The sequence below is a fragment of the Bicyclus anynana genome, chromosome 7 (genome assembly GCF_947172395.1).
Source record: "Bicyclus anynana chromosome 7, ilBicAnyn1.1, whole genome shotgun sequence".
Taxonomy (NCBI): Eukaryota; Metazoa; Arthropoda; class Insecta; order Lepidoptera; family Nymphalidae; genus Bicyclus; species Bicyclus anynana.
Window position 1 is genome coordinate 6,805,155 of NC_069089.1, and position 25,857 is coordinate 6,831,011.

The 25,857-nt window shown below is 36.1% G+C and overlaps 1 protein-coding gene across 1 annotated transcript; it reads right to left on the reverse strand.

Moving 5' to 3' along the window:
- Positions 1-6,282: 6,282 nt before the first annotated feature.
- LOC112043719 (serine/threonine-protein kinase stk11) lies at positions 6,283-25,102 on the reverse strand. The gene is made up of 6 exons (XM_024079248.2): positions 24,273-25,102; positions 22,824-23,009; positions 21,225-21,361; positions 19,166-19,354; positions 18,105-18,265; positions 6,283-15,517 (listed from the first exon to the last, which is right to left on the reverse strand). The coding sequence occupies exons 1-6, from the start codon at positions 24,816-24,818 to the stop codon at positions 15,396-15,398; spliced, it is 1,341 nt and encodes a 446-aa protein (XP_023935016.1). The 5' UTR covers positions 24,819-25,102; the 3' UTR covers positions 6,283-15,395.
- Between the last annotated feature and the right edge of the window lie 755 nt (positions 25,103-25,857).

Genomic DNA, 25,857 nt, shown 5'->3' on the forward strand with positions numbered 1-25,857 from the left:
AAATAAAACATACGAGTAATATATCAAAGATCACATATGATACAGGCAGGTAGGTATAATGAAATACTGTGGCAGCAAAAGGTTAAACTGATCACGAATTGATGGCACGCAAATTAAACTCACAAGTCTTCAGTTACGTAACATTATAACTTGGAACATCCGACCGTTTGAGATTTTGATGGCGAGCCAAAGATAAACATGCTGATTTTGACCCACTAGACTTCTTAAGATGTTTAGATCATTATCAAGAGAACAAGTGACAAGAGAATAATTTTTCGCTTCTATATCGAGATCGGAATGTGACGCTATTGCGTGCAAATATTTCAAACTATTCAGTTGAATGGAATCTATAAAAAATAGTAAACAACCGACACGATAACACTTCTTTGCATAACCAAGAGTATGATGAACATTAGTAGATTGTTATACAAGGGGCTAAAAAAACCCATTACATACGACGTATTTTTAGGGCACGAGCCGTAAGGCAAGGGCCGCTAAATAGAAACCGGGTTTAGCCCTGCATGTTACACTATACTTTTCACTACGATTTCGAGAAAATAAAATAATTCAGTAGAGTATTCAATGTTATTATTATTTTTGCAGACGCAGCTTGCAACTCAATTAACATCAAATAAAAAAAAATTACGCATTCCATAGACAAGAACGCTGCATTTCGTTCCAATTTCAAATTTTTCATTTCATTGCGTTACTCCCAGTGCGAAGTCTCACATATATGTGATTTCACAGGCAGCTTTAACAGCCATCAGGTTGGAAAATAAATAGTATTGGCGGTAGAAACAAGTATGACGGCAGTACCATCTTCTCCAAACGAGATTAATCACGAAAATCTGTCCTAATAACCTACCCATTACTGAAGACTGAAATGCTTGAAACTTTTAGGTAAGTGCATTCATATTCTATCTAAAAATACGCTAATCTGTAGCGAGTCAGAACACATTCGTCATAGGAACGTCCATGCCTTCTAAATCTCCGGATGTCGTAACTAAAAAGAACTCGATGCCCCATTCGGACAACGTTATAATCATGCAGATTGTCGATAAACCTCGCGGCCATTACATAAAACGCAATAAAACAATTGTTGAAAAGAAAACGCATCTGTAACAAATCTGTAAGAGGCGTTACCTAAACTTCAAACAGGTTTCAATTTTAAAATGCCAATCACTCTAAATCAGAGGTTCCCAAACATTATTTTCCCATAGACCAGTCTCAAATTTTAATTAGTTGCGGTGGCCCCTTGCCATATTACCATTTCCCAAAATTCGAAAAATATGTTATACCTATTTAAATATAGAAACTGATATTTATCAGTTTACGAAAAAAAAGTGAAAATTGATTGCTGAATTAAATAATTACCTTATTGTGCAGTGAGTGGAAGTAAAAAGCAAAATTGACCAATTGAAAAATTGATTCGATCCAACTTTATTGTTGATCATTTAACAACTCAACAGCCACAGCACAAAGATCCAATAAATTCTTACTTTTTTAAATAAATCAAATTTAAAAAACGCCCAATTCAGTATGAAACTAGGTAAAGTTTAGCCGCTTAAAAACCGTGAATCCCCATTTTTTTCTCACGGCAACGTAGACCCCAGTTGAGTCTCCTGTGGACCACTTTGGGAACCAATGCTCTTAAAGTCTAAATGGTAAAGACGCGAAGAACAATAGGCTCCAAGACGGTAAGTAAGTTACCGTTCGGGATCGAATTGCAGATTACAATGGAATTACACAGGTAGGTACCAGGTATTGCTTTCACTACGCTATCTATGGTTCGTCAACTATTGATCAGTCTATCTGAACTTTAACATCATTAAAAAACGACAAGAACAATAGTTACCCACTGAGGAACTACTTATACAGCTAGTTATGATCGAACGATGAGGTATTGTTCATTTATATTTCATATTGTTCATCGATCTAACCTAAAATAGTTCCGCTTTGATAATGACAATGATTCTCTAATTTAAATATGCATTTTCTTAATTAGTTAAAGCTATAGAATCAAATTGATGACTTCCCCATAACTTAGGTAGGTAGATTCGAGGTTAGATATTATTTAGGTTGTAAGCCACAAAACAGTTGATTTTTAATTTATACCCATACGCAATAAAACTACACTACTATTAGCTTGTGTAACCTATGACAAAGTTTCGCAAAACCTGGCTATTTCTAAATAAACGACTGATGACGGAAGTCAGTACGAATCATATAATTTTTAAAATTAAAATTATTAATTTTAATTTGAAAAAATTATACGATTGAACAGCTGAACGGATTTATCTTTTCTTGGTCTTGAAATGCTCGTGGAGGTATAAGGAAGGTTTATAAGGTGAGAAAAATTAGAACAATTACGTGGAAAGCCATAAAAACATCCCATTTCTATTTCCCATACAGATGTTTAAGAGTCAAGGGGTAAGGGTAGGGGTAGGGTAGGGTACGGTAGGGGTAGAGTAGTGTAGAGTAGGGATAGGGAAGTGCGTGCACATAAGTCAAAGCGAAGCTTGACCGGGTCCGCTAGTTTGTAATAAAAGTAAAGTTAGACACTACCTTACAATATATGACGTATATTTTTGATGATATACGTATAAGTTATAAATCCACTAAAATTTAAAAGCATCCTTGACCAAACATCGCTGTATCACGCTACAAAGTACATACTCATCTATTTGTAGAAGTTCCATAGACCTATATGGCGTTGGCATTTAGTTGAACCCATGACAGTTGGAAGTCCTTAGCAAATATCACTTACAACTTACAAGATGCCACAATAATGTAATTCTGCAAATGTAATATGAAATGTCTGTCTGTGCTTCATAAATTTATCAGTAACTCTCTTGTTGGTATTAAATTCATTTATTTGGATGTGGATCAAACTAACAAAACAAAAGTTCCGGGATATTAATTACCTCTCTATATGATTAGTAATTACTTATAGTTCATTAAACTATGGGCTGAGGTGCCGTGATAGCCCCAGTGGATATAACCTCTGCCTTCGATTTGGAGGGTGTAGGTTCGAATCCAATTCAGGGCATGCACCTCCAACTTTTCATTTATATGTATTTTAAGAAATTAAATAACAAGTATCTCAAATGATGAAGGAAAACATCGTAAGGAAACCTGCATACCTGAGAATTTTCTTAATTCTCTAGATGTGTGAAATCTGCCAATCCGCATTGGACCAGCGTGGATTATTGGCCTAACCCCTCTCATTCTGAGAGGAGTCTCGTGCTCAACAGTGAGCCGAATATGGGTTGCTGTAGATGATCATTATGAAACTATAGGCTAATTAGTTTCGTGTAACCTAAGCCTGAAACTACAGGACATTGATACTTAGTAGGTATTTATGTAAGTCAATTATAATTTATTAAATCATTGATGTAAGTATATACCTATTTAGTTTGTTAAAATTACATAACACATAACACACAGATGTTAAAATTTCGATGATTGTGTGCTAAATAACTTGTATAACATTGTAACTGTGTTTATTGCTGAGTCAAGGACCAAAGCGACTAGCCGCTATCCTCGGCACATCCTTTCACGACCTAGCTAGTACCTACCTACGTAAGTAGGTAACATCTTGGAGAGCTACTTATGCTTGCACATATTTAAGAAACTCTATCTAATAAAACTTGTACAAACCATATACTAATTGATTAATTACAAATATGTGATTGGTATTTATTAAAATTAACCTGTTTTTCTTCTAAAAGAGTATCTATTGGGTATCTGTATACTCGATGTTGGAAAAGAGTATGAGATGGCCAGACTTTCTTCTTCTTATTTAAGCTTTTTATACTGGGCTGGGCATATAGCCAGACTCAAAGACAAAAGATGGACCAAAACCGTGACATCATGGAAAGGTCCAGCGGGCAAACGCTACAGAGGTAGACCATACTCTAGATGGGACGATGATATTAAAAAAAATGCAGGCCCACAATGGCTTCAAATCGCTATAGACCGGGAAAAATGGAAATCTTTGGAGGAGGCCTTTACCTGAGGGGGGTTCCAGCAAAATATAGTTTTTTTTTAAATAAATACCATAGAATAGTTACATATTAATTTTTAAAAGTAGGTAATTCTCACAAAAGTGTATATGTTTGTACTGGAAATAAAAGGCTTTTTTATTTTTATTTTTATTTATTTAAGCTTTTTAGTCAATACCTACGTTAGGCAACTATGGTGATTGGTTCGTGGTGGTTTTGGGAGGTAGCAGGTATCAAGGGCCTAGATCCAGCTGGACCGATTGAGGTTTTCTTAATTGGTTAAGGTCTGGCTGGTGGGAGGCTTCGGCCGTAGCTAGTTACCACTCTACCGGCAAAGACGTACCGCCAAGCGATATAGCTTACCAGTACAATGTCGTATAGAAACCGAAAGGGGTGTGGATTTTCATCCTACTCCTAACAAGTTAGCCTGCTTCCATCTTAGATTGCATCATCACTTACCATCAGGTGAGATTGTAGTCCAGGTCTAACTTGTACAGAATAAAAAAAGTATTAAAATTTCTTTCGCTGGCACAAGTCGTCTTTTCACAACTTTTTATTTGCCAAAAATACTTTCCAGACTTTAACTTTACCAGTAGTTATTTACTTACCTTTATGTATTTTGTGCCTATATCAGCGGGCGATGGAGCGAGCTATGCTTCGAGTTTCTCTGCGTGAACGAATCAGTAATATGGAGATATGCTAACGAACCAAAGTCACTGACATAGCTTAGCGAGTCGCGAAGTTGAAGTGGCAATGGGCCACGTGGTTAAAATTGCCGTTGGGATCCCAAGGTGCTGGAATGGCGACCCCACACTAGTGTTAGTCGACCCCTTACTAGGGGGCTTCTCGAACTCCCGAGACTGTTGTGCTTGGAAGTCCATGCAAGAGGCCTATGTCAAGCAGTGGACGTCCATCGGCTGATAATGATGATTTACCTATAGGTACTTACTTACATTGTAAGTGAACTCGTAAAATTAATGAGTCATCGCCTGGTAGGTACATCTGGAGCAAAAATTAAAAATAGTACCTACATTAAAGTATCAACTTATACCTTGTACTTAAACACCAAGTCATTAGGTAGGTACCTCTCTGTTTCCACTAATTCACGCAGGATGCAAGTGATCACATAGCGACAAATTCAAAATAATTTCTAACCGCCTCACTGACCAGTTTTTCCAAAACGATAACGGAGCGAGCGAGATTCTTCACGCGTTACACTATGGCTAGACTAGGTACGTACCTACTGTTAGGTAAACGATATGGTCCATAGTAGAGTAAACATATAAATATATTGTATTTTTTTTTATATACATATTGTATACTGTGTCCATAGTATGCGGCGGTGATAGCGTAGCGGTTCCCGAATTCTTTTGACTTCGGAACCCTTTTTGTTTCATAAATTTTCGGCGGAACCCTAGCTTAAGAAACGCGTCGGTCCCAGTCATTCAATAAAATCTGATAGTGGTTATGAACGATATTCTCCATAAGCTCCATATCCCCTCTCCTATAAGGAGAGAAGCCCGGCCCAGTAGTGGGCCCTTATACGCTGATAATTATGAAAATAATAATAATAATATATTGCGACAAGTTATTCCGCGGTATGGCCTGACACAGTGGTCTAGTTGGTGACGCCTGACGCCTGACGCCTGATATGGCGGAAGGTGCTTTGCGGCCACTCCGCGCACTTCCGCACATTGTCGCTGGGAATGGTGTCGTGAATGGCTTGCGACACGGTTATCTCTTGTTTCTGAATGTGTATTGGAATTTACTTACACACCTAAAAAAGTTTGTAACCCCTTACAGTCCTAAAAGTAAGTAAAAAATACCAGAATATTTTGAATTAGTAACTGTTGGGGATATTCCTACTGGAATAAAAACTATGTTGACTGTAGGTATAAAGCTGGTTAGGGAATTCGATAGTTTCCTTTATTTATCTAAGGCAGGTTTTCACCAGCAGGTACCTTTCGAAATCGCATGCTAAGCGATTTAGCGTTCCGGTACGATGTCGTGTAGAAACCGAAAGGGGTGTGGATTTTCATCCTCCTCCTAACAAGTTAGGCCGCTTCCATCTTAGATTGCATCATCACTATCATCACATCATCTATCATCACATCAGGTGAGATTGTACGTATTGCAAGGGCTCACATGTTGAGAATTAAAATGAAAATAAATCTATAATGCAGAGAATATCTGAAATAATTTCGACTAACTTTGCCTGTAAACAATAGTTATCTACTAGTATGTATTAAGGTTAAGGTGATAAATGAAAGTACCAACATACAATTCTTATGACATTTTATTTACAATATATTAATATTTTTTTGTATGTAATCCGTATTAGATTGCTCATAATCAGTTCAGGCACTGTGCAGTGTGCACATACGAGTACGTCCGTCAAGCGTCACACAACAATTTGGGTACAAGGAAACGATCACCTCACTTTTTCGTCAAAATTCCTAAATATCGCTACAAAACTGAATAATTTATTTCAAAGGAAAATTACTTATATGGTAAATCTCATTACGTGGCTAAAAATACAGCCTATTCATATAACTGCATTAACATGATTATTTCACAACAAAATAAGTAAATTCAGACACTAAGCCGATTTTGTTTACATAAAATGCAAAACATAGATGGCTATAGCTAGTAATTATCAAATGACCCCTACCTACCGGAAAATATGATATACTAATGAAAAAATAAACAGATGTGACGCTTTAAAAGGGAAAAAATGAAAACCAATTTTTATTACTTTCACACTCGCACTTAAAGCTGTAATTTAACATGAGTATATCAATTAAAAACGTTGTTTTTTGGGCTATCACTACATGCATGTAGTGGGGATGATTTTTTTATAGTCTGGCAAGTTCGTTGATAACACTCCCATGATATGCGGGCGACAGGGGGAGACACTGCGCGGGTGTGGAATCGTGCGTGTGGGAAAGTGACGTGCATCAGTCGTGGACTATTCATTCATCGCTACACGCCCCCAACGAAATTGCCAAGCACAGTGTGCGAATGTGTTAAGGTGCCAAAAATAATCTATTACAGAAGCGGCTAAAGTTTCTGTTAGTTGACGATAACTTATTGGTTGCTTTTCAACTGTACCAGCCAAGAGTGAAGTTGTCAAGTGGAACAAGTCAAGCGAAGTTTGACTGGGTTCATCATTTTCAACCCATATTCGGCTCACTGCTGAGCTCGAGTCTCCTCTCAGAATGAGAATGGTTAGGCCAATAGTCTACCACGCTGGCCCAATGCGGATCGGCAGACTTCACACACGCAGAGAATTAAGAAAATTCTCTGGTATGCAGGTTTTCTCACGATGTTTTTCCCTCACCGTTTGAGACACAGTGATATTTAATTTCTTAAAATGCACACAATTGAAAAGTTGGAGGTGCATGCCCCGTACCGGATTCGAACTCACACTCTCCGGAATCGGAAGCAGAGGTCATATCCATTGGGCTATCACGGCTCTAAACATAGTTATAAATAACGTTCCAATTCCAATAAGCCTGTACGTATTATGCGGTGTCAAGTAATTCGCTGTGTACCGATACAATGGCCGTGGAATCCAACAATGGGAACTAGGCCTTTATTGAAGGTACAGTGCGCTGCATTTATGAAAGAATGCTCTTGTACAATTCCATTCAATAGCTATTCATAAATTGCAGGTTATATTTTAAATAGATATGAACTTGTTTGAAAATGATCTCAAGATAACTAATGTATATGTAATTTGACTACACAATTTAGACTTCGTGATTCAACCTTCGCTTGGTGTTTTGAGATTTTTAGGATAAATAATATTATCAGACAGCATATCACACTAACAAGTAACTATCATCTAGGGAACAAGCATTGGCGTAACTACAGAGTGGTGGAGTGGAAAAATGCCACGAGCACATAGCTTGGCAACTTTGTCCGCGCGGGCCGGGGGGCGTGTAGCGATGAATGAAAAACCCACGACAGATGCACCTCACTACCCCGCACGCACGATTCCACACCCGCGCAGTCTTTCCCCCCGTCGCCCGCATATCATGGCAGTGTCATCAACGAACTTGCCAGACTATAAGGGTTCATAGCGTGCGAGGTCATAAGCACAAAAGTAATCTAACATTTAAAAAAATGTGACGATATTTCTGGGAGCCCATCCAATGAATACGCCACGCCTCAGATGGTTTACAATTACACCACTGGGTACAAGCTCCCATACGTATCTAGAATGAACATCTTGTTGTTCAAAGAAGAGTTGAGAGAATTAGACCACGCGGCAGATCTCCAAATGAGATGGACGGGACCAACTTAAGCCTTTGAGTGTACTACGAGTAAAAAGACAGAAATCATAAATAATTTTTTTAATATTATGTTAACTAACGTAATAATGTGAATGTGTAATGAGTTATATAAATTAAGAGTAATTAAATGAAAAAATACATAATATTACCGTTAAGATTATAAAAATGAATGCAGTTAATTATCAAAAGTTAATAATTGACGAAAAAGTGAGGTGTCTTGAATAACGAGATAAGTTTGTAATAATTTGAATTTCAGATTATTTGTCTACATGAATTCCAAACTTTATACTTATAGGATGATACTTTTGGACAAAACATGAGTTAATTTTTTTATTATAAAATACTAACATTTAACACAAAATGGGAACACTAAAGTTTATAGTAATAATAATTATTATTCAGTACTCCTGTTCAATGTAAATATCACAAAAGTGAATTGGTCCATATGATTATTTTTTAAAATCTAAATGTTTAAGACAAACTCGTAAAATAATATAAACGATATACAGGATGTCCCAAAATAAACATACATCATCTAAATATCTCAATTATTTTTACATAATTAAGTGATGTATCTTCATCTTCCACTTCTGTTTGATCCATTAATAATAATTACGGGACATTCTGTATTTTAGACGCAAACGCAACTGCGAGACATAGCTAGTTATTGACATGGCTCAATTCATTTTTGCGTTGGTCACATTCAAGGAGAAATATGAATAACACTCGATTACATTTCGTTTGCAACATGTTCTAAAAATCGCATTATTAATAAACGTGGAATAAAAAAGATCAACTAACCTATAAACTATTTAAATATAAGTAAAATTTCCTTCCTATCCATTGGACCTTTTCATTAGATTGATCTATTTTCTACGTTTAATAATAAGGCAATTACTCATTTACAAAAATGAACATTTAACTCTAACACACATGATGATAAAATTAAGTGTTTTTAGCAAACCTAAAGGCTATACAGGGGCTATATCGTTATGTTTATAATGTTATAGTTATTCTATTTCAGGAAGACAACCTTTGGATGCAGTAGTAAGGTGCACAAACACGTTTCTGTGTGTAAACAGGGTACTGTGTCAGCACAGAGGAAACGCATTGCTACATTATTTTATACAGGGGTAGGCGTGTGATAACGAAACCCGTTTACCAAAAACCTGCTTATCAACCACTTACAGACAACGTTTCTGTACACATCTTACTGTTAAAACCCAAGTGAAACCCTTCCGAAAGTAGAATACCCATATCTAGAATTAGTAAGGAATATATTAATCGGAGCGTTTAGAATATATTACTTAAGTACATATGTGTAATTAGTAAGAAACTTTTTTATTTTTCTATTAAATCACTACTTTATAAGACACTTGTTAATGTTGGTTATACGAGAAGATATCACTTGCTTGCTTTTTTTTTCACAGCGCAGCGGTATGACAATGGAATAGAAAAATGTATTCCGTTGGTACAACCGAGCTATTACTACTTTTAGGCATTTACGATACAGCCCCTTTGACTCTTAGGTTAATATTTAAAAAAAAAATTGTTACTATTTTTTTTTATTACAGAATTTCGTGTGTTTTTAATCTACATTTTATTGCCACTGTTTAGTTTATTGCAACAGCAACTACATTTTGTTTTTAAATATTTCTTTTTTTTTGTTCAAAAAGAAGTCGCATTTCACTACATCTAATAAATGTTAAGAAAAATATTGCACTACATTTTATTTTACAATATTATTGTCCTAATTTTATATATTTTGTTATTACAATATTGACTTTAAATAATTATTAAAGTTTGAAGCGATTTAAAAAACTTTGCTCTTTATAATTATAAAAATAGTTACTTCTTTTTCACACCTAATTAGCAATAATGGTCATGAACAATTTTATAAAATCCATAATATAATAATCTACGTTAAAATTTTGAAAATCCTTACAATAAACCCATGCTCGTATGCATTATTGTACATAGATGCATGGAAGTTGTGCTTTTGACATAGAATATTGCCAAGATGTAAATTGTTATTTATTAATGAACTATCCTTATTTGCCTCAGACCAATTATACATAGAAGGACCTGTATCGCACCCATAGTCACAAACAAAATCGTCTGTCATTTTTTGAGGAAAACGAGCTTAGATTTTGTATATATCTTATACTAAACTAGAAGTTTTTGCCCGTTTTATACACAATTCAATTACACAAAACGGTATTTTTACGGAGCTCTTTAACCGACGAACACGATTACAACTATTTAACATCGATTCTATAGAGACAGTTTTTATAATCGCATTAGATCGTTGATCATATACTTTGACAGAAAAGTAACGTCTAGCGAGGCAGGTCCTATACAATAATTGGTCTGAGTTATTAGCTAATTGAAAAGGTGAATTTTTCAAAGAGTCAAGGCCGAAACTTTCAGATTTTAAGGGTTCCTAAGTTTAGTATCAATGGACATAAGACACTATTGAGTTTATAGTATAACGATGACTGTCTGTCTGTTCGTCTAACCTCAGAGACTCAAGAATCTAATAACTGTAATTTAGTTTCGTTCCACGCTACTCAAAGATAGGCTAAATTCGTTAGATACATTTGTAATTTGGGTTGGTACGCGATGGTATTTAAACACATTCATTAATAAATATAACACTTTTTCCAAACCCCTGACATTAAAATTTTTTTCGTTTAAATCGATTCGTTTTCAGCCATCTGATTGAATTAAATAAGGGACTTAAATAATCATAAGAACATCTAAACTATCATGAAGAAGCTGTCATGGTTGGGCTGTTTTTAAAAAGGATCTAAGATCCAATGATGTATATACAGGGTGCTGGGGAGTATTTCCTATAACTCTCAGGTTATTTATTTTCTTTATCGAAAATAAATTAAAAATGTTCTAAGAACATTTTTCATGTGATCTAAAATTTCGGAGTAAATAATATTTCTTTTCTTCTTTTTATTTAGATCTTAAAATGTGTCCCTTTTACGCATCCTTATAATTATGTTGTAGCCAAATTTTAAAATTTCAAATTGCAAGGATAGGATAAAGGCGTGTGTTACATGGATAGTCGGAATTATTTGAATTACTTTGTATAAAAGTTTTAAATATTTTTTAAAAGTTTTTATTTTTTAGTTATAAAAATATTAGGTATGCGGTTTGGTTCCTATAAGTGGACTCGTCAACACCTCGGAGTTATGGGAAATACTCCCGAGCATATATAGAAGGTAGACACAGGAATAACTATTATTAAGCTTAAGCTCATGAGGTTAGGTATTCAAAATTTATCACACTATGCTTGTTCTTTATTGATGCGTTCTTGAACCGTGGACTCAACATGCCGGTTTTTTAACAATACAAAAGTAGCCATTAATCTTGGCATCCTTCGAAACCTAAATTACTTAGGAACCTTCATTCCACTTTATTCTGCCATCACGTTTGTATTGAACAATGTTTACAAAGTAATCCTTTTGACACGTCCCAATTCAATTGAAGTGTTACAAATTCCAGTTCTATTGAATTTGTAATGTTCATCGCAGACTGCTACAAGCGCATGGTATGTGTAAGGGTACATTTACACGAGTAGCAACTGCTACCGACGACTGCAGGCAGTCAACGGCAGTCGACTGCAGTCGCTGACGTCTCAGCGGCAGTCGACGGCAGTCGACTGCAGCCACCGACGTCTTAGCGGCAGTCAACGGCAACTGCTACCGTCGACTACAGTCGTCGGTAGCAGTTGCCAGCTATCGTTGGCAACGTGTTGCTCGTGTAAATGAACCCTTACATTGCTAAAAATGCGTATGACATCATTAAAATCTTTGTAGTTTACTTTATAAATGACCTCGCGATGTTTTGCTTTTTCAATGATTACGCCATCAAGATGTCCAGTGTATATTATTCATTACGTAAACGTAAAAAACTATGTTTTTTACATTTGTACAGAATACATATTAAGTGTAGGAATGTATTCTTTTAAAAAACTTTTAAATTCATGAATCTGCGATAGTAAAAAAGTAGTATTTTATTTATCTCATTATTTTCTGCAATAATTATTATTTATAATTTATTTTTTAAACATCGGAAGTAGAAGATATAAGGTTACAATTTTTTTCCTTTATTTATTCACTTTTGTGAAATCTTGTTATTTTTGTTTTTAAAAACAATTTTTAGTATTTTTTTTAATTTACCAATATTCCCTTACTCTTTCAATTAGTTGGAAGGACTTTCTTGTGGGGTACGACATTAGTCCAACGGACGGGGTTCGAAAGTATGACCTTGAACTCAGCCACAACCGTTGCACTATTGAGACTTATTTGTAATTAGTAATTAGTTGTAATTACTAGATTGGAATTAGAGGATCCTATAGATAACATTCGGATGACATCCGTCGGTGGGGTTCATGATCCTCACATCTTGGAGCCAAAGTACTTTGTGTTTAATTCATCAACATTTCTTTAAATGCGAGTAGCGAAATGCAACTTCAAATAATGCAACCCTGAGTAGCATTTACTTGACGAATATTTGGTTACATAACAATATAACATCATTCAATTAATCAATCAAAGTATTTGTACGTATAATCAATCTATTCATGAAAGTCCGGTTCGCTTATGGAAATGTGGTCAGTCCTAGCCTATAAGCTATTTAAGCAATTTCTAAGGGCTTCCCGTCTAAAAGAGCACTAGAGACGACCGACAAAAAAACGAGCACACGAAATCCGCGCTTGTCCCGCGTTTACTCGTAAATTGGCGTTGAAGCTCGAGTCGGTCGCGATCTTACGAATCCCCAATTCGTACATTCGGTACATTCGTAAAATCAAGATCATCAGATCAAGTGTGTATAAACTGAGGATTCGTTTTAGTTTTAGGGCCAGTGCACACCACGTTTATTAGACGCTTTGTTGCTTGACATGCGCTTTAGAAACGTGCTTCGACGGCACGCTTATATCCTACAGAGCAGTTTATTGTCGTTTGTATTAATACACACGCGTGTTAACATCGCGTTTGTATCGCTTCAAAAGAGCATCGACGGCGCGTTTAAAAAACGTGATGTGCAGAAGCCCTTACATACCAACACGCTGTCTGTCAAGTAGTAAAGTAGTCATTTATGGAGTTTGTACCGTAGTTAGTAGGATTTAAGGATCCAGATCCTTGATCGTCTAAGCACAAAGTGTATTTTTTAAATATTTTCCCCGGTACAATAATATTAGAAATTATATCCCTAATTGTCAGTCACATAGCTACAGGGCAACCCTTTGAAAAACACAATGTGAGGTAAAACTTTAAGGGTCTCTAGCGACTTCCCAAAGTAAACACGGTCCAAATTCTCTATCGTACTTACCAGGGCCATGAGTTGACAAACTTACAGCTTTTATAAAATGAAATTTGTCTGTCTGTCGCTGGCTCTTTGTTTATAAAGGCACTTTAAATATTAACGAAACCAACCATCAGTTTAATGATACACTCAAAATCTACTACATTCCAAAGCCAACCGCGCTTCTGGGAACAGATTGACTATAGTAAATTATTCCATAATTTGTATCAAGTTAAAATACCTCAACAATAATGGCGCATGATGGTTTAAGCATTTAAACTTTATAAATCAACAAGGAATAAAGCAATTAAAAAATATAAAATGTTAGTCTGCAAAAGCCTGAATTTATAAGGGCCAAAGATTTGTCAGTTACTCCTACCATATGTATTGGATTACCATATGCCTATTAAGGAGATTGGATCCTAGTGGTTTTGGTAGCAGGTGTTAAGGTTCCAGATCCTAAATTGTCTGAGTATAAAACGTATTTTTTATATTTTGTACAGGATATCATGAGGAATTAAGTCGCCAGACACTTAGCTTCGTGTCAACTATTGTTTAATTTTCATCGCATCAAACAGATTTTAGTATTCTTTGTATAGAAAGTCATACAAATGCGTCCACTGATCCGCGTCGTGCGGATCGCATCGAATGGATTTTATTTACCGTAAAATTAAAAATCCTATTTGAAGCGATGCGTCCGATACGTACGAGGCTGATAAGTGGACGCCTATCTTGTAACGGTGTTTAAGAATTGCCGTGTAACTAAATATAAATAAATATACTTACACGTTACACGCATCACTACTTAGCCTCAAAGTAAGACTTAATAAAAATAAATGATTGACGACTGAAGACATGACTTCTCATATTATGTTGAGGAATATGTAAAAAAAATACACTTTATATTTGGACAGTTGAAGATTGGGATCCTTAAACCTGATATCTTACAAAGCCACCAGGATCTAAACTCTTATAATTGGCTACCGTAGGAGCATACGCTGACAGACTTTCGGCTCTCAAAAAATATAAGGTATGTCTGGCTACAGCAGATTTTGGTTCAATGTTTAAATTATTTAATCCACATTAGACATGCTTCACCAGTCATCGCCATTGCTTCGATCTTCCAAATACAAGTCAATTTAACAAACATCGATACAATATGTCAGTACAAAATACTTAATAAGCTATGTATCAATTATATTAATAACAATGTACATATGCGGCTCAAGGTCTATTGAACTGTATTTGATACTTAGTACAAGAGCTGGTGCATAATTTTAAGAAGGTATTTGTGGCATTTGAAACTTTAATTACTTTTTTTTCATATCTGATTACAAAAATGCAATGCACAGGATGAAGCTTTATCAACTCTCAAAATTAAGAAGTAAATTGTTTCCCATCAAAATGAACATCTTTTTATTTTCTCTTTGCAATTGACTGGCAAAATTAAATATTGAAGTAATGGTAAAACGTCTGATAAAAAAATTTTAATCAACCCTTAAATTTTTTAACCAGACCGCCACCCTTTAGTCCGGAATGCATTTCTGTATCCCGATACAACTCAATAAGTATTACACAAGCACAATTTCAAATACATACTCTAAAAATGTTCACCAGCTCTCGGACAATAAGGCTTGCGTGTGGTATATTGTATTACAATCGAGTTAGGTATAGTCAACAGAAACAGTCATAAAACATGATTCGACAGCGAGCGGCAATGAAAAATAGCTCCTATGTACTTGCTCAATAAGGTTTGTTGTTAGTTGTGCGAGGATCACGTGAGCCGGCAAGACGGCAGCCGCCCACAGGAGGAATGCCAGCGCCGCTTGCACTGCGTCGACTCAGCGTCCGACAGCTCCGCGGTAGACATAGTCCGGGAGCCGCCGTCACCTAATTCTGTAACGTAAACAATTCTGTACTGCGAAATATAATCATAACAAATGTTTGAGCGTACGCTGAAATATTGCATGATAGCTTGATATGTTAACGTTGGTGTTTTAGAGCAATCCGAATTTAGCGTCCACATAGAAACGAAGATGTTTTGCTTTTATATGGACTTTGTTATATATCTAGACCAGAGGTTTTCAAACTTTTTTTCTCACAGAATACTTTCTAATTTAACTGGTTCCGGTGGACCCCCTGCTAATATCCAAAACTTGTTTAGATTCACCTATGAAAATTTTCGTTGCAGCTGAATTAACAGCCACCATAACATAACTTTTTTTTAAATAGTGAGAATTGATTATACTTTGTTAATTAATTAATTGATTGTACTGTGAATTATTTCAGCCAACTTTAATGTTTGATATCTACTTACAACACAAGGAAGCAATCAATTAACAAATATTTTATTTAGAAAACTCCCCATTCAATATGAAACCAGATAAATTTTCGCAGACTCCCGCTTACGAATCGTAGAACCCCGCCGAGTCTTTCGTAGTCCCCTGGGGGTCCACCTGGACCACTTTGGGAATCGATGATCTAGACTAATATTATTAATAATTAAATACATCTAGACTGAACGATAGCTATTAAGTATAAAAGAATCTCTCATTTCTGGGATGAGAAGTATTCTTCGAGTATGTCTCAAGAATGAAATCGATGTCTTTATCAAATGCTGTTATGTTAAGGTAATATTAATTGACACAAACAAATTCTTTGTCGTATTTACGACGATATAGCGTGATCCATACTCATTTGTTAAACTAGCATAAATCTCTTTTTTCACAAATCACCGTAGAAAATGGATTTTTCGGGTAATAACATGAGTAGTTTAAAAAACTAAAAAACGCGCTTTATACCCATCATGGGGGTGCATTTCAAATAGCCTGTTTGCCATCTTGAACGTCCGCCATATTAGATTTAAGTCACGTGACTATGTTTTAGTTTAACCCCAGAAAACCCTTTCATTTGATATCCATATCATGTGGGTGGATTTCAAACAGCCAGTCCGCCATTTTGTGGAGGCCGCCATATTGGATTTGTAAGTAATAACTAGTTTCTTAGATAGTCATTGGTTGTCATCAGAACTCAGAGCGTGTGCAAAATTTCATCCTAATCGAAGACTGTGTCAAATTAAGATTCGAAGATTATCTTACATAAATAGTTACAAGTGAAGCTAATATTATAAGAGTGTTAAAAAAGTAGCCTTTGTTAATCCAGGGTAAAATCAGTTCAGGGTCCATTCTAAATTATCAGCCAAATCGGTTCAATAGTTGCGGTGAAGGAGTATCAAACATACAGTCTTACACACACACTTTCGCCTTTATATCTACAATTAGTATGATTAGTAATTATATTTAGTTAGTTTCATATTATTAAACGCATTTCACTGTTAAAAATTAATTTATTTAGGACTTTGATATACAGTACCGGGGCACACAGTATATTTTTATTTGGGCAACACAACTCGTTATCATGCTACGAACCTAACTCATAGAGCAAATACGAGCCCGGACTTGACCCGCTTTGCGAAATTCGCCAGAATCTGCAAATTATTTACAATGAATAGGGGGATGAAATAATTACATATCGAATGTTTATGAAAATAATGTAAATGTATGAATTTACGCATGCTTGACATTAACTGACACTTATTGAGTGATAAATAACATGGAAAATTTTTAATAACTACATGAGAATTAAGTCACTCTTTCGCCATGTTTAAAATCTTCTTGCAGTTGAATTTAAATCTCTATTTTATAAGTTATATCTCTATATTATATTTTGCCAAAAGTGGCGGAGCATTGCACAGAAGGCGTCGCTCATCGCTGCAACCACGACCACTCTGCCAAGAGTGTACGATTAAGAAGAAGATATTATATTTTAATATATAATAAATTAAAAGCAAGGACGCAATTGCATGTTATATAGCCTGAAGAAAATCGATATCGAATATCCTGTTGTGTGTCGATCGCCCAGAAAAGAGATGGCGACGCTTTCTTCTGATCGTTGTAAGCGACAAATCGGCCAACATCGGATGCCACGAGCGAATCCAGCTGTGAAACAAAGTTCTACTTACCGTGTCGCAACTCCCGCTCGGTAAAGAATTGTTGTGAGGAAGCGTAAAGTCTTACTTACGAGATAGAGGATGAAGGTTAGTTGCGCAGCTCTTCTGAGCGCGCCGAGCAACAACAAGCAACAACATTGGATGTCGCGAGCGGATCCAGATGTGACACAAGTGATGTTAACCGTGTCGCAGCTCTTGCTCGGTAGCTATTGGGCTAGCTTGGCGTCTGGATTATTAGGCGCCACATGCAAATCCTAATGCGGAACAAAGTTTTACTCACCATGTCGCAACTCGCACTCACCATGTCGCAACTCGCACTCACCGTGTCGCAACTCGCACTCCCACTTACCTTAAATATAGTTTGAGAAAGGCGATGCCAATACAGTTGCGGAGTGATTTTGAGCGCTCCAGGCACAATACCGCCAACATCGGATGCCGTGAGCAGATTAAGCTGTGGCACACAGTACTCCTTACCGTGTCGCAACTCCCGTTCCGTGAAGAAGTGGTGCGCGGAAGCGTAGTGTCGCTCCACGAGGTAGGGGATGACGGTGGAGCTGTGCAGTTCGTCCGAGCGCCGCGAGCGAGGCCCCACGAGCGTCTCGCCCGACAATAGTGGCGGCCGCGAGCGAACCCAGCTGCGAACAAACCATTGCCAACATCAATAAAAAAAAAATCCTCCCACTTTCAGCTAGTACCTGTTACCGTATTGGTTGAAGGTGATATTGGTTAATAGGTCTATACCACCTGGCACACAGGCCAAACTATACTTTTTGGCGGATATTACAGCTGATGCTGTACATACGACATCACGATACTGAGCCTTCTGCATCCAGCGAATCCCTGCGACTCGCTTGACGTCGTCAGTCCACCTGGTGCGGGGTCACCATTCCAGCACTTTGGGACCCCAACGTCCATCTCTGTTTGAACTATGTGCCCCGCCCATTGCCACTTCAGCTCCGCGACTCGTTGAGCTATGTCGGTCACTTTGGTTCATCTGCGGATTTCCTCATATCTGATTCGATTACGCAGAGATACTCCTAGCATAGCTCGTTCCATAGCCCACTGTGTCACTCTGAGCGTTCTTATGAGACTCATAGTTAGCGACCAAGTCTCGGAACCATAGGTCATCACTCGCAACACGCACTGTTCGAAGACTTTTCTCTTCAGGCACTGAGGAATTCCGGACGAAAAGATGTCGTGAAGTTTCCCGATTGCTTGATGATGCTGTACACTGTGACTTAATTACAGGTGTTGCCATCTTAGCCCAACACTAACTTCTGTATAGCGGCTTAGGCGGCGAATCCAAGTTCCTCTATTTGGACTTAAGCAGTACTTTACAGAAGCGTCGGCATACAGGACTGAGAATTGATCTCAATTACTTCACAAATATCCCTTTGTTAAGTCCGAACCACTCTTTAAGCTGATGTCCAAGTCTTACAGGAGATGTCTTTTAAACAAATGGCCTAGATTGCCTAGATGGCCTAGATTGCACAATCAAAGAAAAAAGTTAATTAGGACAACATCTATTAACTTACTCGTGCCGCCTAATCTCCTGCACATTAGGTCGTTCATCGGGATTCCTCTTCAGCATGTGTATCAGAAGCGCTTGCAGTGAAGGCGCCAGATTCTGCGGCGGCGGCGCGGGTTCCCCCCGCCCGATCGCTTCCAATAGCCGATACACATTGTCGCCTTCGAAAGGGTACCGCCCTGTCGTCATATTATATCTGCAAAGATACACGACGTCTCAACTGCCTCGTTGGTCATGGTTAGCCTATGTGGTTTCTAATCACGACACAGAACAGAAAACGCTAAAGCTAACGGTTTTAGCAATAGAAATAGGAAGGGGGCGTGGCCCTCTTATACCCGTATTTGAGGAAAGACGCAAACTTTTTCTAGCAGTCTTGTTTCGTTCACTGGCAGGTTATGACCTGCGTTTGTTAAATTCGGTAATGAAAATTATTAAAACCGTAATAATACATTATAGATGTGATTGTTTAGGCCACGTCTCCGGGTTTCGATTCAAGAACAGATACCATTGGCTACCCTTTATTTGCATTATTAAGGTGCATGATGTTTTAGTCCTAATAATCCTAAAATGCGATGCCAATGCCAAAATGCCTTAGATGCAATGTGGAATGCCGTACTATATCTTTGAATAATGTAAGTTTTCGTAAACACAGTGAAAAATCTAAATGATTCAATCACTGACACCATACTGCACGAGTATATGCTAGATAATCATAAACAGAAAATAGTTCCATTGCCATACATACCTATTCTGAAGTAAACAGAGGTGGCATTGTAGAATACTGAATAATATTGTATAAATTGACAGCCATACAAAGAATACATTAGGTATAGAGATACATTTCCTTACAAGCATTGTAATACAAAAGGAATTTTCCATTGTTAAATGGATTTAGGTCAGTTTATAATATTGACACACTCAAGATTTAAATCAGCAGTTTGTGAGTCACTGCCAATATTATAAATAAATTCATATCATCATACATATTACAATTTCATTACTGTCGCAATTATTATTACCTTAGTGCTTCGGTACGCATACACGAAGCGCTAAAATAATATTAATTGCAACAGTAATTAGAAAATTTATTTATCGATTACTTAGCTCCGCTGTTTCACCCGCGTAGTTCCCGTTCTCATGAGAATACGGATATATAATAAATATAGCCTATAACACTCACATATAATGTGACTTTCTAGAGATAAACAAAATTTTCAAGAGATTACCCCCTACAATACAACTCCACCTATAAATATTAATATAGATATAGATTTGTCGATTACTGGCGGATACGATACCTCGGTGTTTCACCCGCTTAATTCTCATTCCCGTAGGAGTACAAGGATAAAATATAGCCTACGTTAGATGAATAATAATGGTGAATTTTTCATATAGATCTAGTAGTTTCAGAGCCTATTCAATGCAAACAAACAATCAAATCTTTCTTCTTTATGTTGTGGGCGTCACTTAGTATACACTGATATTCAGTGTATACTAAGTGACAAACATCGTCCGCAAAAAAAAAGTGTAAATTACAACCACATCTTAAATTTTTACGATAGCTTACATTGACTATCTGGAATTTCAATGACTTACATATAAATTATCGCGAAAATTACTTTGTGCTTAATGTACGAGTACACATAATATGCTAAACTAAAGCTTCCTAGTACCTATAGTCTCGGAGCTTAACTGCGGACAGACACATAGCGATACTCTGAGGATTTCTAGATGACTACGAAACCCCAAAAATGGTAGCAATCCTCCTAATATTACAAACGCGAAAGTTTGTATAGATGTTTGTTACTCTTTAACGCCGCAACTATTGAACCGATTTGGCAGAAATTTGGAATGGAAATAGATTTTACTCTGGATTAACACATGGCTATTTTCCATTCCGGAAAAATCCATGATTCCCGAGGGATTTGTAAAAAAACTAAATTTTACGCGGACCAAGTGCGAAGTCGAAGAATGTAGAAATAGATCATAGTTGTACCTATAAGAATACACTGAGAAGTAACAATACATATAAATATTCATAATTCAAGATAAAACTAGATACTTACAATGTGACTCCACTACTCCATATATCAACTTTAATGCCCGAGAATTGTTCAGCTCCATTTGCAATTTCGGGTGGTTGAAACGCAGGCGAGCCTTGCCCTGTGTAACACGTGTCTTCTGGAGAAAACATATCCAATGCCTAAAACATCGTATTATTTATCAAAAAAATATAGTAGGTATCTACATTTATATTGAAACTATATCTATCTATACTTATAAATTATAATGAAACTGTAACAGGTCCAATAAGGATGATGACAGTTTTTTAAATCGTATACAAATCAGGAGTATGCTAATAGTAAAGCAATTTTGTAAAAGTAACAGGGTATCTCCGATCATTACTTTCGGAGCTACAGGGATTTAAAGGGTCAGATTTGAAGCGTTGCCGCGGTTCCCTGAAAAACGCTCCATACAAAATGGTACGATTTAATGACGTCGTCGGTCATAATGATCGATAGATTTGTATGGGCGTTCAAACAAAATTACTAATATCTTTGTAATTTGTATGTTTATGATTATTGTTCACTAGCAGATGCCCGCGACTTCGTCCGCGTGAAAAAATGTATTTATTACATACACATATCCATATGGCTTTAGTATAGAAACATCACCTGCTGAGTGACCCTGACCATTCTTAGATTTTACTTTATTTTAAAACATCAATACTGAATTGTTGTATTTTATTAAAATCAGTAGCTTTCAGAGGTTATTTAAATAAGAAAATACCAAATAAATATTGTACACAAATATCAGCAACATTTTAGTTATTAATTAGTTTTTCTAATTCACTGTATTGACAGTCACTGGGCCAAGGTTTTTTAACTTTGCATAATGTCAAGACCTCAGATTTTTTTTGCAAAATATTTAAAATTGCCATTATTGACAACTTAACAATTGAAAACTGTAATTTATTTATTCTATTTAAGGTTTTAAGGTGACAGCATTAACATGTTTGTATGTACAAATTAAAGATATATTAACACTACAGAAACACACTGGTAAATATTTTCTTTTTCATTTTTTACAAGTAAGCCCTTGACTTCAATCTCACCTGATGGTAAGTGATGATGCAATCTAAGATGGAAGCAGGTTACTTGTTAGGAGGAGGATGAAAATGCACACTCCTTTCGGCCTCTACACAACATTGTACCGGAACGCTAAACCGCTTAGCGGTACGTCTTAGCTGGTAGGGTGGTATTTAGCATGTGACGTCAAACTTTGCTCAGTACCTAGTACTGTTGCTTAACAACCACTTACAGATTTTTACATGATAATTTGGAACAAGTGTCTGCTTTATTGACGTTTTTCAAGTATTGCACACATTAACACGCCTGTCTGTAAAACTTCCCCTTTATAACTAAAGACATACCCTCATTTCAAAATAGAATATTTATAAAATAATTAAGAGATAGATTTTTCAGATTAAAGTTTAAATTACTTTAAAACATATACTGCATCTGTAAAGGCAGGTAAAATAAGCTAAACATGTACATGATTATCTCATATGAATCGCTTAAAGCAAACTAAACGGATACAAATGTTTGAATTTCAATGACTGACAAGTGACAATACAAGGTTAAATTAATATTTAGTATACTAACTTCGGCAACACCAAAATCAGTGATTTTCAACATTTGGTCCAAAGTTAGAAGCAAATTTCCAGGTTTTATGTCCTTATGTACAACTCCCTGGCCGTGCAAATACTCTAAGCCGTCGAGCAACTGTGTGAAGTATTCATGGGCTTGTCGTTGAGGAAACTTTTTACTAGGAGTTGACTCTAACATATCCTGAAACAAAATTGTTTATTAACTACACTATAGTGTTTTTCAGATAGCATGGGTATGGTGACAGTTCGTTTCATTTGTGTAAGTTTGGCAGGGTTCCCGAGGCAACTGTCCCCATACCCTTGATATCTGATAAACACTTTATTATATTGTCAACATGAACTTTTGATGTTAATTGACTTTTATTTGTATTAGGTTACAGTCTTACATTGAAGTAACAATGTAAGATTGAAATGAGTGATTTCGTATTAAATTAAAATATTTTTTATATAAAAATGAATTTGTCTTTTTTATCATACTGATGTGGTGTTTAATATTTAAATACCACATCATTATCCCAGCTTTTACCATTTTATATTTGGTAGTTGTCTATATAGTAGGATACTTTAAAAAACCACCATATCAAATTGGATTCTACATAGCATCTTAAAGACTATTTAATAGCTGTGGTAAACTCATTTACCTACAATTAAATTTGTATTTGTTTATCAGAACAACAGTAGTTTAATAATAAATTTTATGTATAATTAATAATAATAATAAAAACAGGAAACTGACTATAAACAATTCACAACAAACAGGTCAGCTGGTGTCTATTATTTATTATTATTAATAATTGTTGTAAAATATTATTACTGCCTACATATTTATCATCTCAAGAGCACTTACAAGTAATAAGGAGAGTATAATAACATATAGGTATTAGAATGAAAATGACGACCATTGTATATCAAAAAATGATCATCATAATCATGATAATGTCTATATTTAATGGTCTTCAAAATCTGTTCTTACAGGACAATACACATTTTTGTAGAGCGTTAATGAAAATTGGAGCTTAAATTTACTACACTGCTCCATTGCAATTAAGGTTTTGCAAGTTTAGGATGTGACGGTGAAGGAAAGAACATCGAAACTGAGAATTTTCGTAATTCTCTATGTCTGTGAAATCTGCCAATCCACATTCAACATTGAGCCAGTGTGGTGGACAACAGTGAGCTGAATATGGGTAGTTAATAATGAATGAAGCTGGTGTGCAATGTTTGGCTCGAATTACTTTCATAAGTTAATTGTAAACACCAGAACTAATGGCTTATTCTGCTCTCTTAAGAATAGAATATTTTATCACCAAATTCCTAACTGTATTGTTTGTAAGAAATAAATATTTCCTAGACCAACCCAAGGTTTGAACCCAGGTTCGGTACCTGTAAGGTAAGCAGAGAGGAAGTTAAAGAGATTACTGCTAATATATAAAGAATACTTTACCTGAAGCACACCAACACAAAACTCCATAACTAAATACATTTTTTGTTTCTCATCATTATAGATAACATCGACTAGTTCTATCACATTTTTATGTCTAAGTATTCGCAGCAGCTGGATCTCCCTCTGTACATTCTGTTCTCCGTTTGGTATTCTCCGCAGCTTCCTCTTCTTCAGTATCTTCACGGCGCGCCGGCACAGGGTCTCCGAGTCCAACATCTCCTTCACTTTGCCGTACGAACCCTCGCCTAATACGTCGCCCATCACATACTTGCCTACCATTTTACATTTTTTCTTCTTGCTCCTATAAATTATATCTGCACTATCGACTCTATGAAAAAATAGGTTAGTATGGTCTAAATTAAGATCTAAGTCTTCGATTTGATCGTCGTCCAACCATGTAACCGAGTGCCGTTCGAGATTGCCCTCCAATAAAAAATTCTCCTCACTCTCCTGCGGTGCAATAATGGTCGACACTTCGAATTCCCCATTTTCTGCATCTGGAAGACTTTCACTACTGCTGATTTTCCTACACATTCTTGGATCCATTATCTATCGAAACAACACATTTGGAAAACTGTCCGTAAATTTATAATACCTAGTAACTACAAGGTCTTCTGCCGTCACGTATGTGTAGCTCTGTTTATAAAATTATTTCACTCATTTTCTCCAAAAATATTCCATCCGAGCATAGCGGACTAAAGATTTTTATAAAAAAATATTTTATTATTTGCAATGTACATTTGTGTATGCTTGTATGTACTAATTATTAAAGGTAAATAAAATATGAAAATTGAAATCACGAAAATTGAAACATCGCATACCGCCACAGATTAGATTTCATTTACACAGATGTCAAATAGTAAATTGTCAAATCTTACTTTTTCTGAGCTTGACACTTTGGGTTCTTATTGTTTTGAGTTATACGGATTCCAATATTTTGAAATAAACAATCATTTTTAATATGATGATTATAATTGGGCAATAATCTTTGTAACTAAAAAAAGGAACTGACTCCAAAGACGCATTTCACTTATTTTGATTTTAAGACAAAATTACTTAACCGAGTATAATGGAAATGAAATGCGACAAATCTGGGCGTAAACTCTTTCAAACAAAAATATAATTTTCAAATAAATAACGAGGTAACAAACATAAAAAAAACATAAGAACCTCCTCCTTTTTGAAGTCGGTTAAAAATTATGTAATAATCGTAGATTTAGATAACCAAATAGGACTGGATAGATAGAAGAATAAAACAACCATCGCAATCCCGTTTAAAGTAGATAAATCATGTAACTGCGGATAGAAATAGAAACGAAACAAGGCGGTAAGACGTTGTAGCTCAGACGAATTAGATAGGGACCTGACTCGCTAGACGCTCAGACGAATTATATAGGGGCTTGCATCGCTAGACGGTTACTCCTCTGTCAAAGTTTAAGATCAACGATCTAGATAAAGACAGTCAAAGATTTTGACTTACGATAGCAGGTCAATAGCAGCTTGTCTATTACTTCGTCTTATTTATACTTACTTTTATTCGTCTACGGAAGTAATATGTTATATACTAAAAGAGCTCTAATGGAGG

What these genes read in the sequence shown, in the direction of transcription:
- LOC112043719 (XM_024079248.2), bottom strand. Translation starts at nt 24,818, where the DNA reads ATGGATCCAAGAATGTGTAGGAAAATCAGCAGTAGTGAAAGTCTTCCA. An exon ending in CTGATTTTGGTGTTGCCGAA is followed by an intron (nt 21,362 to 22,823) that starts GTTAGTATACTA and finishes ACGATGTTTTAG; the next exon opens with GCATTGGATATGTTTTCTCC. An exon ending in GGAACGGGAGTTGCGACACG is followed by an intron (nt 15,518 to 18,104) that starts GTAAGGAGTACT and finishes TTTACGTTACAG; the next exon opens with AATTAGGTGACGGCGGCTCC.